Below are 12,174 nucleotides of genomic sequence, written 5' to 3'. Positions count from 1 at the left end.
TCCTCCTCTGAACCGCCTCCGAGCAGCGAGCACGAGCTCTAGCGTGCCCATAAGCCAACGGCCGACAACGGTGGCGGCACTCCAGGTAAGTATTCCAGTTTCATTCGTCGTTCTTTGACTTTTACGTTCCTTAGCTCTGCAATATTGAAACATTGGGGTCAAATGTTGCAGGCCGAGATGCAGCAACTTCGGGCCTAGCTGGAGGCCTAGGAAGCTGAGCGGGCGGCTGAGCGGGCCGAGCGGGAGGCCGAGCGTCAGAGGCTACAAGCTGTTGAGGCCCAACAAGAAGGTTTGCTTAGGTTCGTGCAACAACTTGGGGAGCAACAAGGTTGGCAGATCCGACTACACCTGCTTGCACCACAGCCACCACCACAGTCTACTCTGGTGAGTATGTTTTACTTTCTGTACTCATGCTTAGTGTCAAACCTAGAGATGGCCTTCGTGCCGGATTTGTTGATGTGTGGGCCTTCGTGCCGGGTTAGTTGATGTGTCAACCTTCGTGCCGGAAATATGGTTGCCGGCCTTCGTGCCAACGTTTTTCTTGCAGGTTTTGGAAACGTCCCCGTGCAGGGGAGGTGCTGCCGAAATTTTCAACTTTTCTTTAAACACCTTACATTTTTATCTTGTCACTCACGTGCAATTTCTTCTTTTTTGTGCAGCGGACATCGGGGGCGGCATCGAACCAGGTCGGAGGGTCGCCGGCATCGCAAGTCGGACCATCCGCACCTGGACCGTCGCCGGGATCGCACGCTGGGGCGCAGTCGCCGTGAGCCGCTTGCGGAGTAGTTTCTATGTATCGAACTTGTGAACTTGTGGACTATGAACTTGTGGTTTGTAATAAATTATGGATTTCGAACAAATTTGATCGTTTGTAATATATAAACGTGGTTTGTAATTTATTGTTGTTGAATTGTGGTTTCTATTATATATATATATATATATATATATATATATATATATATATATATATATATATATATATATATGCATTGTTGTTTAAATGGAAAAGCAAAAAACAAAAAAAAAAGAAATTTAGAGGTGGCTTTGCCGAGTGCAATGACCATTGCACTCGGCAAAGAAAATTTAAAAAAAACACGCTTTCCGAGTGTAATGGTCATTGCACTCGACAAAGAAAATAAAAATAAAAAATAAAAAACACCCTTTTGCCGAGTGCCGGTGCTGTGGCACTCGGCAAAGAGGTTTAAAAAAACAGATTTCTTTGCCGAGTGCCGGAGCTGTAGCACTCGGCAAAGAGTTTTTTTTAAAAGAAAAAAATTAGACGACGTCGGCCGTCGGCCAACGGCGTCAAATCATTGCCGAGTGCCCGCACGGCACTCGGCAAAGCCTTTGCCGACTACCTGAAATTTGGCACTCGACAAAAAAGCTTTTACCGGAAGGTAATTCGACGGAGGCTCTTTGCCGAGTGTTGCACTCGGCAAAAGCTTTACCAAGTGCAAAGCTGTCTTTGCTAAGTGCAACAGGCACTTGCAAAGGGCCCGCCTCCAGTAGTGTCTTCCCCGTCGTTGCAGGCCTTCATGTTCTTCTCGAAGCAGCTGGCCTGCATCTGCTCCCTAGTCGCCTGCATCGTCGGCAACAGCGAGCTCTCGGAGGTGGCGCACGTCATCTCCTGCATGTCCAACTTGGTCTACTGGACGTAAGCCTGCCTCTCGCTCGATCCGCCGCCCAGGCTCTGACGACTCTAATCCATCTTGGCATCTTTAAAACTGACACCCACAGCCTTGCTAATCTTGTGCTGCTCTGTTCTTTCTGCAGGGTTTGCTCGTGCATGCAGGTAATTGCACATCCACTTCTCATCCATGTTAGCTCAGGTATTCAGGTAATCCCCTTCTTGATTAAGACTCACAATCTGGCATACATTGCCTTGCAAACTTCAGACGCAGCACAAGGTGGAGATGGACAAGAGGGACGGCACGTTGAACACCATGTCTGCGCCCCCGATGCAGCAGATGTCGCGTTGGTAAACGTACGTGCCTGCGAGTGAGATAATCAGCCTGTTCGGTTAGCTGGTTCGTATCGTTGCTGGTTCATTTATGTGAGAGAGAAGTACTGCTGACTGGTTCTGATAAACAGTGCTTTTGTGAGGGGGCTGGCCAGCCCAGCGCCAGCCAGCCAGCCCAGCGATCACGCTGAATGTGACGCTTCTATGAGCGGAGCCGGCCCCGTCTCAAGCCGGATTTAAATGGAGGGTAGCTGCTGGAGGCTGCATCATCCATCTCGTACTCTTGGTTAGGAGGACGAGTCATTTTTCAGATTTTGGGTGCTGACACCATGTCTAGTGTGTAAACTATGTCCCGTTTGTTTGGGCGATTTTCCGTGTTCAGTGAGTTGTGGTTTTCCTTAGGCTTTATTCCTTTGCAGGGAATTGATTCTCAGCCGATCAGTCTCTTCGATAATTTGTACTAGTTTGAAATTGTTTCTGTCCTGGAACGGCCAGGAATGGCCTAACCGAACGGCGCTTTAGGGAATTTTGATCCTCGTCTGAGACATTGTCATCATCGCCTCCGAACAGTGGTGGAGCTTGATACGAAACTACATCCTGAGTTCCCGACTGCAAAAACCATTGGAATGGTCTGAAATCCTAAAAATAGCATATGCCCTTGCATGAGACGAGCCAATGAGAGTCCGTCCGTTTACGGTTGTCCACAATGCTCAGTGCTTCTGGCTGGCTGGGCTGCTGCTGAATGGGCTGATATTATCGAAGAGACCGATCGGCTGGGAATCAATTCCCTGCAAACGAACGAAGCCTTAAACAAGTCTGACTACCCAACAACTATGTGTTTTATGTAGTTTTAACACATGAATTTTTTTACACAATAGAATTAAGATCCAACAACATCCACCATCCTTCTACCTCCAGCCTCTAGTCCTCTTTTATCTTCAGACAATCATAAATCACAATATCATAGATCCATAGATCACAAGAAATAATTTTATTTTTCTATGGAAGGACAAATCACAGCAGAGAAGGAGGAGAGGCCTACTAGAGCCGGCTCACGAGCACGCGTGCATAAGAGAACGAACGAACGCGTGCGTCAGAGAACGAATGAACAAACTACGTAGTCAGAAAACACGTGCGTCAAAGAAGGAACGCGTGCGTGCGGCAGGAGCACGGAGTGCTAGCAGAAGGGAGGGAAAGAGAGAGAAAAATCTATGTGTTTTTTTACGCTAAAACACACGTGTGTTGTATAGCATTTATGTAATGTTTATTGCAGTATTATTTCAGTCCGGCACCGGAAGCGACAAACGCTACGACCAAATTGGTAGCCGGCTCCCGGACGCGCAACTGCACGGACTTTTCCTGCAAGCTTCTTCTACAATCCAAGCAACTTTACAATCGAGAAGTGACTGCTGACACTTGACAAGTCTCCAGCCCGGCCGTTCCTCGACCGCCTGCCTTGGGTCGTCGCGCGCGTTGGACCCGTCAAAGCTTCCAATGAACGCCGTGGTGCCGGCCCGGGGCGTTACGCGAGAGGAAGAAATGCGACGCGCACCCGACCATTAAAGCAGCTCACAGCAACCGTCCCTGGGCGTGCGTGCACTGCCAGAGCTCCCCGTCTTGTGCTAGCTTGCGGCCGCCGGCGCAGCAAATCCGAGCGGCGAGATGGCGGGGGCGCAGACGCAGGCGATGCTGGAGAAGATGGAGCTGCGGCAGAGCTACCGCAACGTCTGGCACACCGACCTTACCAACGCCGTCGCTGCGGACCTCCCGTGTGCGTACCCGACATCCCTGCGAACCTCTTCTCCCTTTTCTTTCGGGCGCTTGGCCTTCTGGCTGTGGCTGTGGCTGTGGCTGTGGTCTCGTGTGATAGAGGAACTGATGCGGGATTTTCTCCCTTTGCTCCTCTGCAGGGTGCTGCCTGTCGCTGTGGTGGTGAGTGGGAGCTCGTTCTCTGATTTCACGACTTCTCACTTCTGGTTGATTGCTTGCTCAGTATCATGTAACTTAGATACACGTCTTTGTTGTTTTTCCCCTCCTGTTGGTGTCCAGCGGTCCCTGCGTGTCCTACATGCTGCGCAGACGCGCGCTCTACAATGACATGTCAAGGTACTGAAACTTCTGGTTCTACCTTTTTTTTCTTTTGCACCTTCCTCTGTCATCTTGCAGCTAACTTGCAGCGTTAACTCTCTCCATGCTTGCTTGTGTTCCTGTGCGTTTTCCAGGTACGTGTGCTGCGCTGGGTACATGCCGTGCAGCGGCAAGTGCGGTGAGAGCCGGTGTCCGGAAGTATGCCTTGCAACCGAGGTGACGCCTGCGTGACCTGACACGCATATGCTATCGCTGTTTCTCTGTTCCGTTTTCTCAGCCGGATACACCTCGCGTCGTATGCATGGTGCTGACCACGCTCCCTTGTCCCTTCTCAGGTGTTCTGCTGCTTCGGCAACTCGGTTGCTTCCACCCGGTTCCTGCTGCAGGACGAGTTCAACATCCAGACGACGCAGTGCGACAACTGCATCATCGTGCGTAGCTTCGATTCGCCTCCTGATGATCTGATTTGATCTTCCGAACTGATGATAATTGCAGCAGGCCGGCCTGTCGAGTGAGTGACACTCATCTTCCCCGTCGTTGCAGGCCTTCATGTTCTTCTTGCAGCAGCTGGCCTGCATCTGCTCCCTAGTCGCCTGCATCGTCGGCAACAGCGAGCTCTCGGAGGTGGCGCACGTCATCTCCTGCATGTCCAACTTGGTCTACTGGACGTAAGCCTGCCTCTCGCTCGAATCGCCGCCCCAGGCTCTGACGACTCTAATCCATCTTGGCATCTTTAAAACTGACACCCACAGCCTTGCTAATCTTGTGCTGCTCTGTTCTTTCTGCAGGGTTTGCTCGTGCATGCAGGTAATTGCACATCCACTTCTCATCCATGTCAGCTCAGGTATTCAGGTAATCCCCTTCTTGATTAAGACTCACAATCTGGCATACATTGCCTTGCAAACTTCAGACGCAGCACAAGGTGGAGATGGACAAGAGGGACGGCACGTTGAACACCATGTCTGCGCCCCCGATGCAGCAGATGTCGCGTTGGTAAACGTACGTGCCTGCGAGTGAGATAATGTGACGCTTCTATGAGCGGAGCCGGCCCCGTCTCAAGCCGGATTTAAATGGAGGGTAGCTGCTGGAGGCTGCATCATCCATCTCGTACTCTTGGTTAGGAGGACGAGTCATTTTTCAGATTTTGGGTGCGACACCATGTCTAGTGTGTAAACTATGTCCCGTTTGTTTGGGCGATTTTCCGTGTTTAGTGAGTTGTGGTTTTCCTTAGGGCTCGTTCGTTTGAGTCATTTCCCCTCGGAACGAATCCTGCTCAACTCTGTTACATACAAATTAAATAGATATTCCTGGCCGGAACAGTTCCGGGACCTCATTCCCCGGGAACCGAACAGGCCCTTAGGCTTCGTTCCTTTGCAGGGAATTGATTCCCAGCCGATCGGTCTCTTCGATAATTTGTACTAGTTTGGAATTGTTTCTGTCCTGGAACGGCCAGGAATGGCCTAACCGAACAGCGCCTTAGGGAATTTTGATCCTCGTCTGAGACATTGTCATCATCGCCTCCGAACAGTGGTGGAGCTTGATACGAAACTACATCCTGAGTTCCCGACTGTAAAAACGATTGGAATGGTTTGAAATAATCGACTATCCTAAAAATAGCATATGCCCTTGCATGAGACGAGCCAATGAGAGTCCGTCCGTTTACGGTTGTCCACAATGCTCAGTGCTTCTGGCTGGTTGGGCTGCTGCTGAATGGGCTGATCAGCCCAGCCGTTCTGCAGCCCATGTGCAACCGTTCGGCTGACCTTCAAGGAGGCTCGGCACACGGCGGTCGCTAGCTCGCCCTCTCAAATGCTGCCACCCATCTAGGGTTCCTCCCCTCGCGCAGTCGCTCTCCTCACGTCCAGACACGGGCGGTGGCGGCGGCGGCATCCCTCTCAAGTCGTCCGGGCCTTCGACCTGAAGACCCGCCTTGTCACTGTCATCGGCCCACTCCGCCCTCCCTGCCGAATCGACACCGTCGTTGCCTGTGCCGTAGAGCCCTTATACATCTACCGGACACCTCCGGTTCATCCCCCGTCTCTCCCTCCGGTTCGTGCGCCACCTCGTTCTCCTCTTCTCTGCTTTTGTGAATCCATTCGCTGCCTGCTAATCCCTCCCTCTCGCTCTGTCTTCCAGGATCTGTCAATCTGTGTCTCATACATTCCAGTCCGTCTTTGCTGTTCTTGAGGTATGGATCCACGTTCTTAGCTTTGTTCCTTTGCTTTCTTGCGTGTACAGTGGAGAGGCTCCGAACCAGAGTGCCTTGCAACATCTGAGATTTTGAAGCGTAGCCCCCTACCATCTGAGAAGCAAAGTTTTAGAAATATATCTGCAAAATATATTTAGATCTGAACCTTATTTCTCCATTTTAGTTATGTCAATAAGTACACCGTCAGCCCAAACTTCAATCCACCTGTAATCATGATCAATTATGAAGTCAAGTCCCCCTTTTCGGTCAAAAGAATACACAGATCATGTAATGTACTCTTTCTGGAACACATTGAACACGAAATAGACGAAAGAAACCTTGATACGTTTGCATCTACCAACAGGCTCTCCCCATGGCGCCATCCATTTCGGAAATGGCCAAAGAAGATACTCCCATTATTGGCATAAAATCTACCCTCGCCATTAGCCGTCCCCTTCCAAAAATTTGCAAACCAGCGGTCACCGCTGTGAAAATAGTACCAGCCCTAGATTTGGTGGGTGGGGAGTAAGTCAGTAAATCAAACTTTTTTTCGTCAAACAGAAAGTAAATCACATGGAGTGTAAAGAGTGTTACATTGTCCTACTTGATATAAAATAAATGTTCAGAACTTGCAGCTTGAATAAGTTAAGGTGCTTGGATATTTCATGGCTTGATAGGTTATAATCAAGAATTCAAGACTAACGGTCTTTATATAAAAGATGCTGAAGAAATAGCTCTAAGCACATGGCAATCATGCTTAATAGGTATATAAAGTAGAGACTGTGAATCTGAAAAGCACTCTGTTAGTGTGTCCATTTCACAGCTTTGATGTGCAAGATGAAAGCAACAGGGCCGGCTCTACAATTTTAAGGGCCCTTGGGCAAGCAAGACGATGAGGACCCATTGAACTATGTAAAGACCAAATAATAAAAGTTGATTTGTAGCATATACTTAGTTTGTATAAAAGATAACGATAGTACAACAAGAAAATTAAAAGAACAATAATTGTTATGATTACCTCAAATAAAAATATAATGCTTCAGTGCCTCGTAAAAAACTGTCTTTAGGCATTTATTGATGCAAAATCTTTAAGAACAATATAAAGATCAATGTGGTCCAAAACATTCTTCCCAATATTTTACTTTTCTGGCAGCATCTAATAAGTATCTAAATAAATACATTGAATTAGAACTTTATAACCCTACCTCTGTACAAGTAAAGCGCATACACAAAACAATTAAACAAATAAGAAAAAATAGGCTTCGGTAATGTCCCTAGCGTTAGCTTCCAGAGGTCCAAGTAAAAAAATGGAAATTGGAAAATACTAATCGGTCATGGGTATTGGCATGTTGGGGTTGCTTACTGTGATCGCATCTGCTGTTCGCCGTCCTTGCATGCAGTTGCAGCTCGCGCTGTCGCGACACCACGGCGGTGTGCCGGTGTGCGGTGCGTCGGCGAGTCGGCGACCAGGTCAGGTGAGTCGGCATCTCCACGCAAGAATAGCGCGTCCACGTCGATGAGCAAGAACAGGAAGCGCCGGCGCCGGCGGAAAACGAACGCTAGCTCCTCGCTCGATCCGCGGCCTGCACGGTAGAATAGAAATAGGTAGGTATGGTATGGTATGGGCTGATGTTTGTTCAACCTTTGAAAGCTTATGCCAAATAAGAAATTATATCTACTAATTACCTATATGCTCTTGGGCCCCCTAGCTCCTTGGGCCCTTGGCGGTCAAGGCCTGGAAAGCAACTGTAACATACTGCCATACCTTTCCATGAATAAGGTCATCCCTCCATGTCCCATGATATACATCACCCTTACTGTGAAATAGAGTCCCCCAACCAGATCTCTTACCATACCTCCAGAGTCCATCATAAAAGCTTCTGTCACTGAAGGTTAGACGTCCCTACACTGTTTAACAAGGTAAGATTGTTGGATTCTACAATGGAGACTCTCGGTACGTTAATCTGGTGAGAATTATACAGATGCCACCAAATTGTCTTGGTGCATTGGCATAAACATTTAGAGCTATCAGCTAGGTGGCAGTAAGCTACTTACGTTCATCTTATTGTATTAGACACCTTCTTCTTATTGTAGAAAGAAAAGGACTGAACAAGGTACAAACAAAGGGACTTCAACTAGTAGAAAGAAAAAAACTTAAACAACGATTTAGTTACTTGCACACGCACGAACCAGCCTTTTCCTATTCTCTGTCATGTTCACTAGTCCTTTTTCGTTGTAGGTTTTCAGCGGTTTCAACAAGTTTTCAACGGCTCTTGCGCAACGGTGCCCACACTGGCACCGTCGTCCTCTTCCTTGTGCTCACCACCTAAAGCCAGGCATTACTACTGGCGTTCCAAACGCGCGAAGCTGCTTGAGAAGGCAAGTGTACTCATATTTATTCCTTACTAATACTGTTTATTTGTTCTGTGCATCATGACCATTTCTTTACTGTACCCCCACATACAACTAGCGTAAGTACACCGTCATAGTAACTACACCTAGGTACAGATGTCGAGGCATTGTGAACAGACGTCCAACGACTGGGCCCATTGGAAACCCGAGGAGTCAAAAAATTTCCTAGACCTTTGCATTGCTAAGAAGAACAAAATAAACTTCAACCAGAAGGGCTTAACTAATCTGGGATGGAGAAATGTGTACCGCGGCCTTCAGTTGCCCAATAAGAAGCTGCAGAACAAGCTATCGGCCATGCGGCGACAATACTTCACCTGGCGCGACCATACCACCCATACAGGACTCAGACGTGACCCCCAAACTGGAGGTGTCATAGCTGATCCCAGCTTGTTCGAGGAAGAGGAAGAGGTAATTCCTTTCATCTATTCTTTGGGTCTGCTCGTGCAATGACATGTACGGTTCGAATACTAACTTGTTCACCTGCAGGACAATACTGAGGAAGGTGAGGATCCCGGGGCGCCACCGGATTTCCTTGACGAACTGAAACTCTGTACGAGCACACCCCCAGAGATAGGGGCACAATGCTCAGTGCCGGTGGACACCGTGAGAGGACACCGACACTAATGACCGAAGCCACTCCAGCAGCTATGTCACAGGACTTCGTAGCTGGATCCAGTGTTGGTCAGTCGTCCAAAAGGCGCACCAGGGACCAGGTGGTTGACAGCCCACAGGATAAAGAAGAGTGCCAGCTTGGAGGACTGCGTGAGAGACATCTCAGACACCGTGAAAGAGATGGCATCGGGTGATCAACATCTCAGCCGAGAGGAAGTGGAGATGGACCAAGTGCGTCAGATTTTAGAATAAGATGGTTTTCCAGAGGGGACCGAGGAGTTCCTGAAAGCCACGTACCTATACAAGAAGAAACTCAACCGTAGGACGTTCCTAACCCTGAAAACACCCGATGGCCAACTATCTTGGATCAACTTTAACTGGGAAAACAAGTAGACAAATGGAACTGCAGCAACGCTGATGTTTAGTCATCCTTCGTTTAATTTCTTTGCATGTGTGTTCATATGTTTCAATCGATGTGTGTTTGCTTGTTCGAATTCATTTCATGTACTGTGAGCATTTGGCATGAACTCTTTGTTCTTCATGTACTGCATCATAATTAACTTCAGCCGCCCTGTGTAGTAATAATCTTTGCCTCCGCTACAAATTTATTAATGTGAGCTTATTATTATTATTGTCGGATGTGTATGGGATCTAAAGTTACATTTTGTAGTGGAATCATCAGCACCACAATGATGGGACGTAGACTCACCAGGAGCAGGGACGCCTGATAATGAACTACAAATGTAGCATCCAGGTAAATGCAATAGGGGAGGACTAGTTTTCAATGTTGTAGTGGTGTTCTGTTTGAATTGCTTGCACTGGAATAATTAATTTGTAGCGGACATATTATGATAGTAATGTTAGTAGTGTTTAGTAATTGGTGGATCTAGATCAATGGTATGATCACACGTTGGCGGGTGACTGAGTACGAGGTGTAGGTGACTGATGTCGCATAAATATTTTGTTGAATGAGCAGCACTGAACATTCCGACGAATAGTCAAGCGTGAGCACAACTTTGAGTGATGGGGCCAAGAAGAAACTCAAGGCAAAAATTGTCAAGTTGGCGGGTCTTGGAGCTGCTCTTGCTGTTGTGGCTTTTTCTAGGAGAGGTCCTGTGACGAATCCTCAGTGCCCATTCGAAGACATGATCGGGTGGCAATGGGTGGAAGCAAATTTGTAGAATGAACGAAAGTGCTTCGAGAACTTTTGGATGTATCCTCACTGTTTCATGAAGTTGCACAATGAGTTAGTGCAGTATCATCGACTGGGTAGTTCACAAGACATGGAGTCGTATGAGTCACTAGCTATGTTCCTATGGGTGTGTGCGACAAAGCAGGCAACTAGACAAATAACCCAAAGATTTGGGAGGGGTTTGAGCACAGTTAGTCAGAAGATGGGTGAGGTTGCAGACACCATGTACTCCTTTGCCCAGACGACTATTGCGGTAAAGGATCCGGAGTACAGAAAAATCCATCTTAGGTTCGACGAATTCAGACCCTACTTTGATGGGTGCATAGGGGCTTTGGATGGAACACACATCAAAGTGAAAGTTAGTCGCAAGTCACAGTTGGACTTCATGAATAGAAAAGGAGAAGTTACCATGAATGTGTTAGAGATAGTGGACATGGACGGGCTTTTCACATATGTTGGTGCGGGATCGACGGGGTCTTCTCATGACATGTCAGTTCTAATGTATTATATGGGGCGACCAGATTACCTGCATCCCCCAGCAGGTAAGATTGCATTATCGTCGAGTACGTTGTCAGTTTGTAAGAGTACCTTTGTGAGTAATGGGTGAAATGACTTGATGAATTGCAGGAAGATACTACCTAGTGGACTCTGGATACGCCGTGCGTGCAGGATATTTTAAGGTACCATCTGGATGACTTCAGAGGCAGAGAGGCGGAAGGATATATGGAGAAATTCAACTACCAGCATTCAAGGCTTCGCAATGTTGTGGAACAGTTGTTTGGGAAGCTGAAAGCTCGGTGGCACATTTTGGAAGGAGTCCCAAATTATGTGAGACATAAGCAAGTGAAGGTGGTAATTGCATGTTTTGCTCTGCACAATTTTGTGGAGGGCGAAAATGAACAATGGGTTGCGGCGATGAACCTTCATAGGGCTGTAGATTACAACCTGTCAGCATGGGCGGCATCAGTTGAAAGTGAAGATATGTCAGAAGTGCGAGATTGGATCGCTATGGGACTATGGGCTATGTAGTGCACATGTATGTACACTGAGGCTGCTATGTGCTACAAGTATTGATAGATGTAGAAAATGAGTGGTGCTGTAATTTAGTTTATGACAATCTGTGTGGCTGCAGGTAATAATGCAACGGCAAAGGTGCACGTGGAGTAGAGGATTGCATGAAGAAGTTTGCAGATTTGGACCGAGCTTTTGGTGAGTGCTGTGCCTTCTTTGTGCTATTCGATATGTGGCTTCGGAATGGCTACAGGTTTTGTAAATGCTCCATGTATGCCATTTGAAAAAGGTTGGAGTTGGGCCATATGTAGATTGTAATATGTTGTAATGATGTGTAGTTTGAATTGTTGTATTCAATTGTAATTTCAACTGTTGTAGTGAACTGTTTCAGCTTTTGGTTCAACTTAGTTGCCAAAGGTTGGAGTTGGCCTATATGTTGTATTGAACTGTAATCTGTAATCGGTATTGAGCTGTTGTATTGAACAGTAAACTGTCTTGAGTTGCCTTTCTAAGAGGTTGGAGTTGGGCTACATATAAGAATGTGATGAGTTCTATTGTTTGGCGCCATAATTTGAATGGCTCGTTGGTTTTGGCGCCAATATTTGAATTGAGATGCTTGAATTTGAAATGGCTTTTAGCTGTTCGGCTGCTGCATTTCGGCTGGTGCTGAAAGTTGCCTGCAGCTTATTGGCTGGGCTGATCAGCAGCAGC

At 47.5% G+C, this 12,174-nt stretch overlaps 2 protein-coding genes and 1 long non-coding RNA gene across 5 annotated transcripts; all 3 read left to right on the top strand.

Moving 5' to 3' along the window:
- The first annotated feature begins 1,535 nt into the window (after positions 1-1,535).
- On the top strand, positions 1,536-2,008 carry LOC136539449 (uncharacterized). The gene is made up of 3 exons (XM_066531408.1): positions 1,536-1,654; positions 1,774-1,792; positions 1,896-2,008. Exons 1-3 carry the CDS (start codon positions 1,536-1,538, stop codon positions 1,980-1,982), a joined length of 225 nt encoding a protein of 74 aa, XP_066387505.1. The 3' UTR covers positions 1,983-2,008.
- A 1,394-nt stretch (positions 2,009-3,402) lies between these two features.
- On the top strand, positions 3,403-5,544 carry LOC136539448 (uncharacterized). 2 transcript variants are annotated; one of them, XM_066531407.1, is made up of 8 exons: positions 3,419-3,731; positions 3,871-3,892; positions 4,010-4,066; positions 4,183-4,264; positions 4,384-4,479; positions 4,592-4,716; positions 4,837-4,855; positions 4,959-5,539. In XM_066531407.1, the coding sequence occupies exons 1-8, from the start codon at positions 3,623-3,625 to the stop codon at positions 5,043-5,045; spliced, it is 597 nt and encodes a 198-aa protein (XP_066387504.1). In that variant the 5' UTR covers positions 3,419-3,622; the 3' UTR covers positions 5,046-5,539. The 2 variants fall into 2 exon arrangements, with proteins under 2 accessions (XP_066387503.1, XP_066387504.1); XM_066531406.1 differs by having other exon boundaries at positions 3,403-3,731; positions 4,837-5,544.
- Positions 5,545-5,832: 288 nt separating this feature from the next.
- LOC136539447 (uncharacterized) lies at positions 5,833-11,998 on the top strand. 2 transcript variants are annotated; one of them, XR_010779667.1, is made up of 7 exons: positions 5,833-6,097; positions 6,185-6,236; positions 8,476-8,615; positions 9,943-10,014; positions 10,237-10,994; positions 11,080-11,488; positions 11,585-11,998. It is a non-coding gene; the product is annotated as an uncharacterized lncRNA (long non-coding RNA). The 2 variants fall into 2 exon arrangements; XR_010779668.1 differs by having other exon boundaries at positions 9,931-10,014.
- The last annotated feature ends 176 nt before the right edge of the window (positions 11,999-12,174 follow it).

Source organism: Miscanthus floridulus, chromosome 2 (assembly GCF_019320115.1).
Source record: "Miscanthus floridulus cultivar M001 chromosome 2, ASM1932011v1, whole genome shotgun sequence".
Taxonomy (NCBI): Eukaryota; Viridiplantae; Streptophyta; class Magnoliopsida; order Poales; family Poaceae; genus Miscanthus; species Miscanthus floridulus.
Note: the sequence above shows the minus strand (reverse complement) of the source record. Positions and strands in the feature narration are given on the sequence as shown.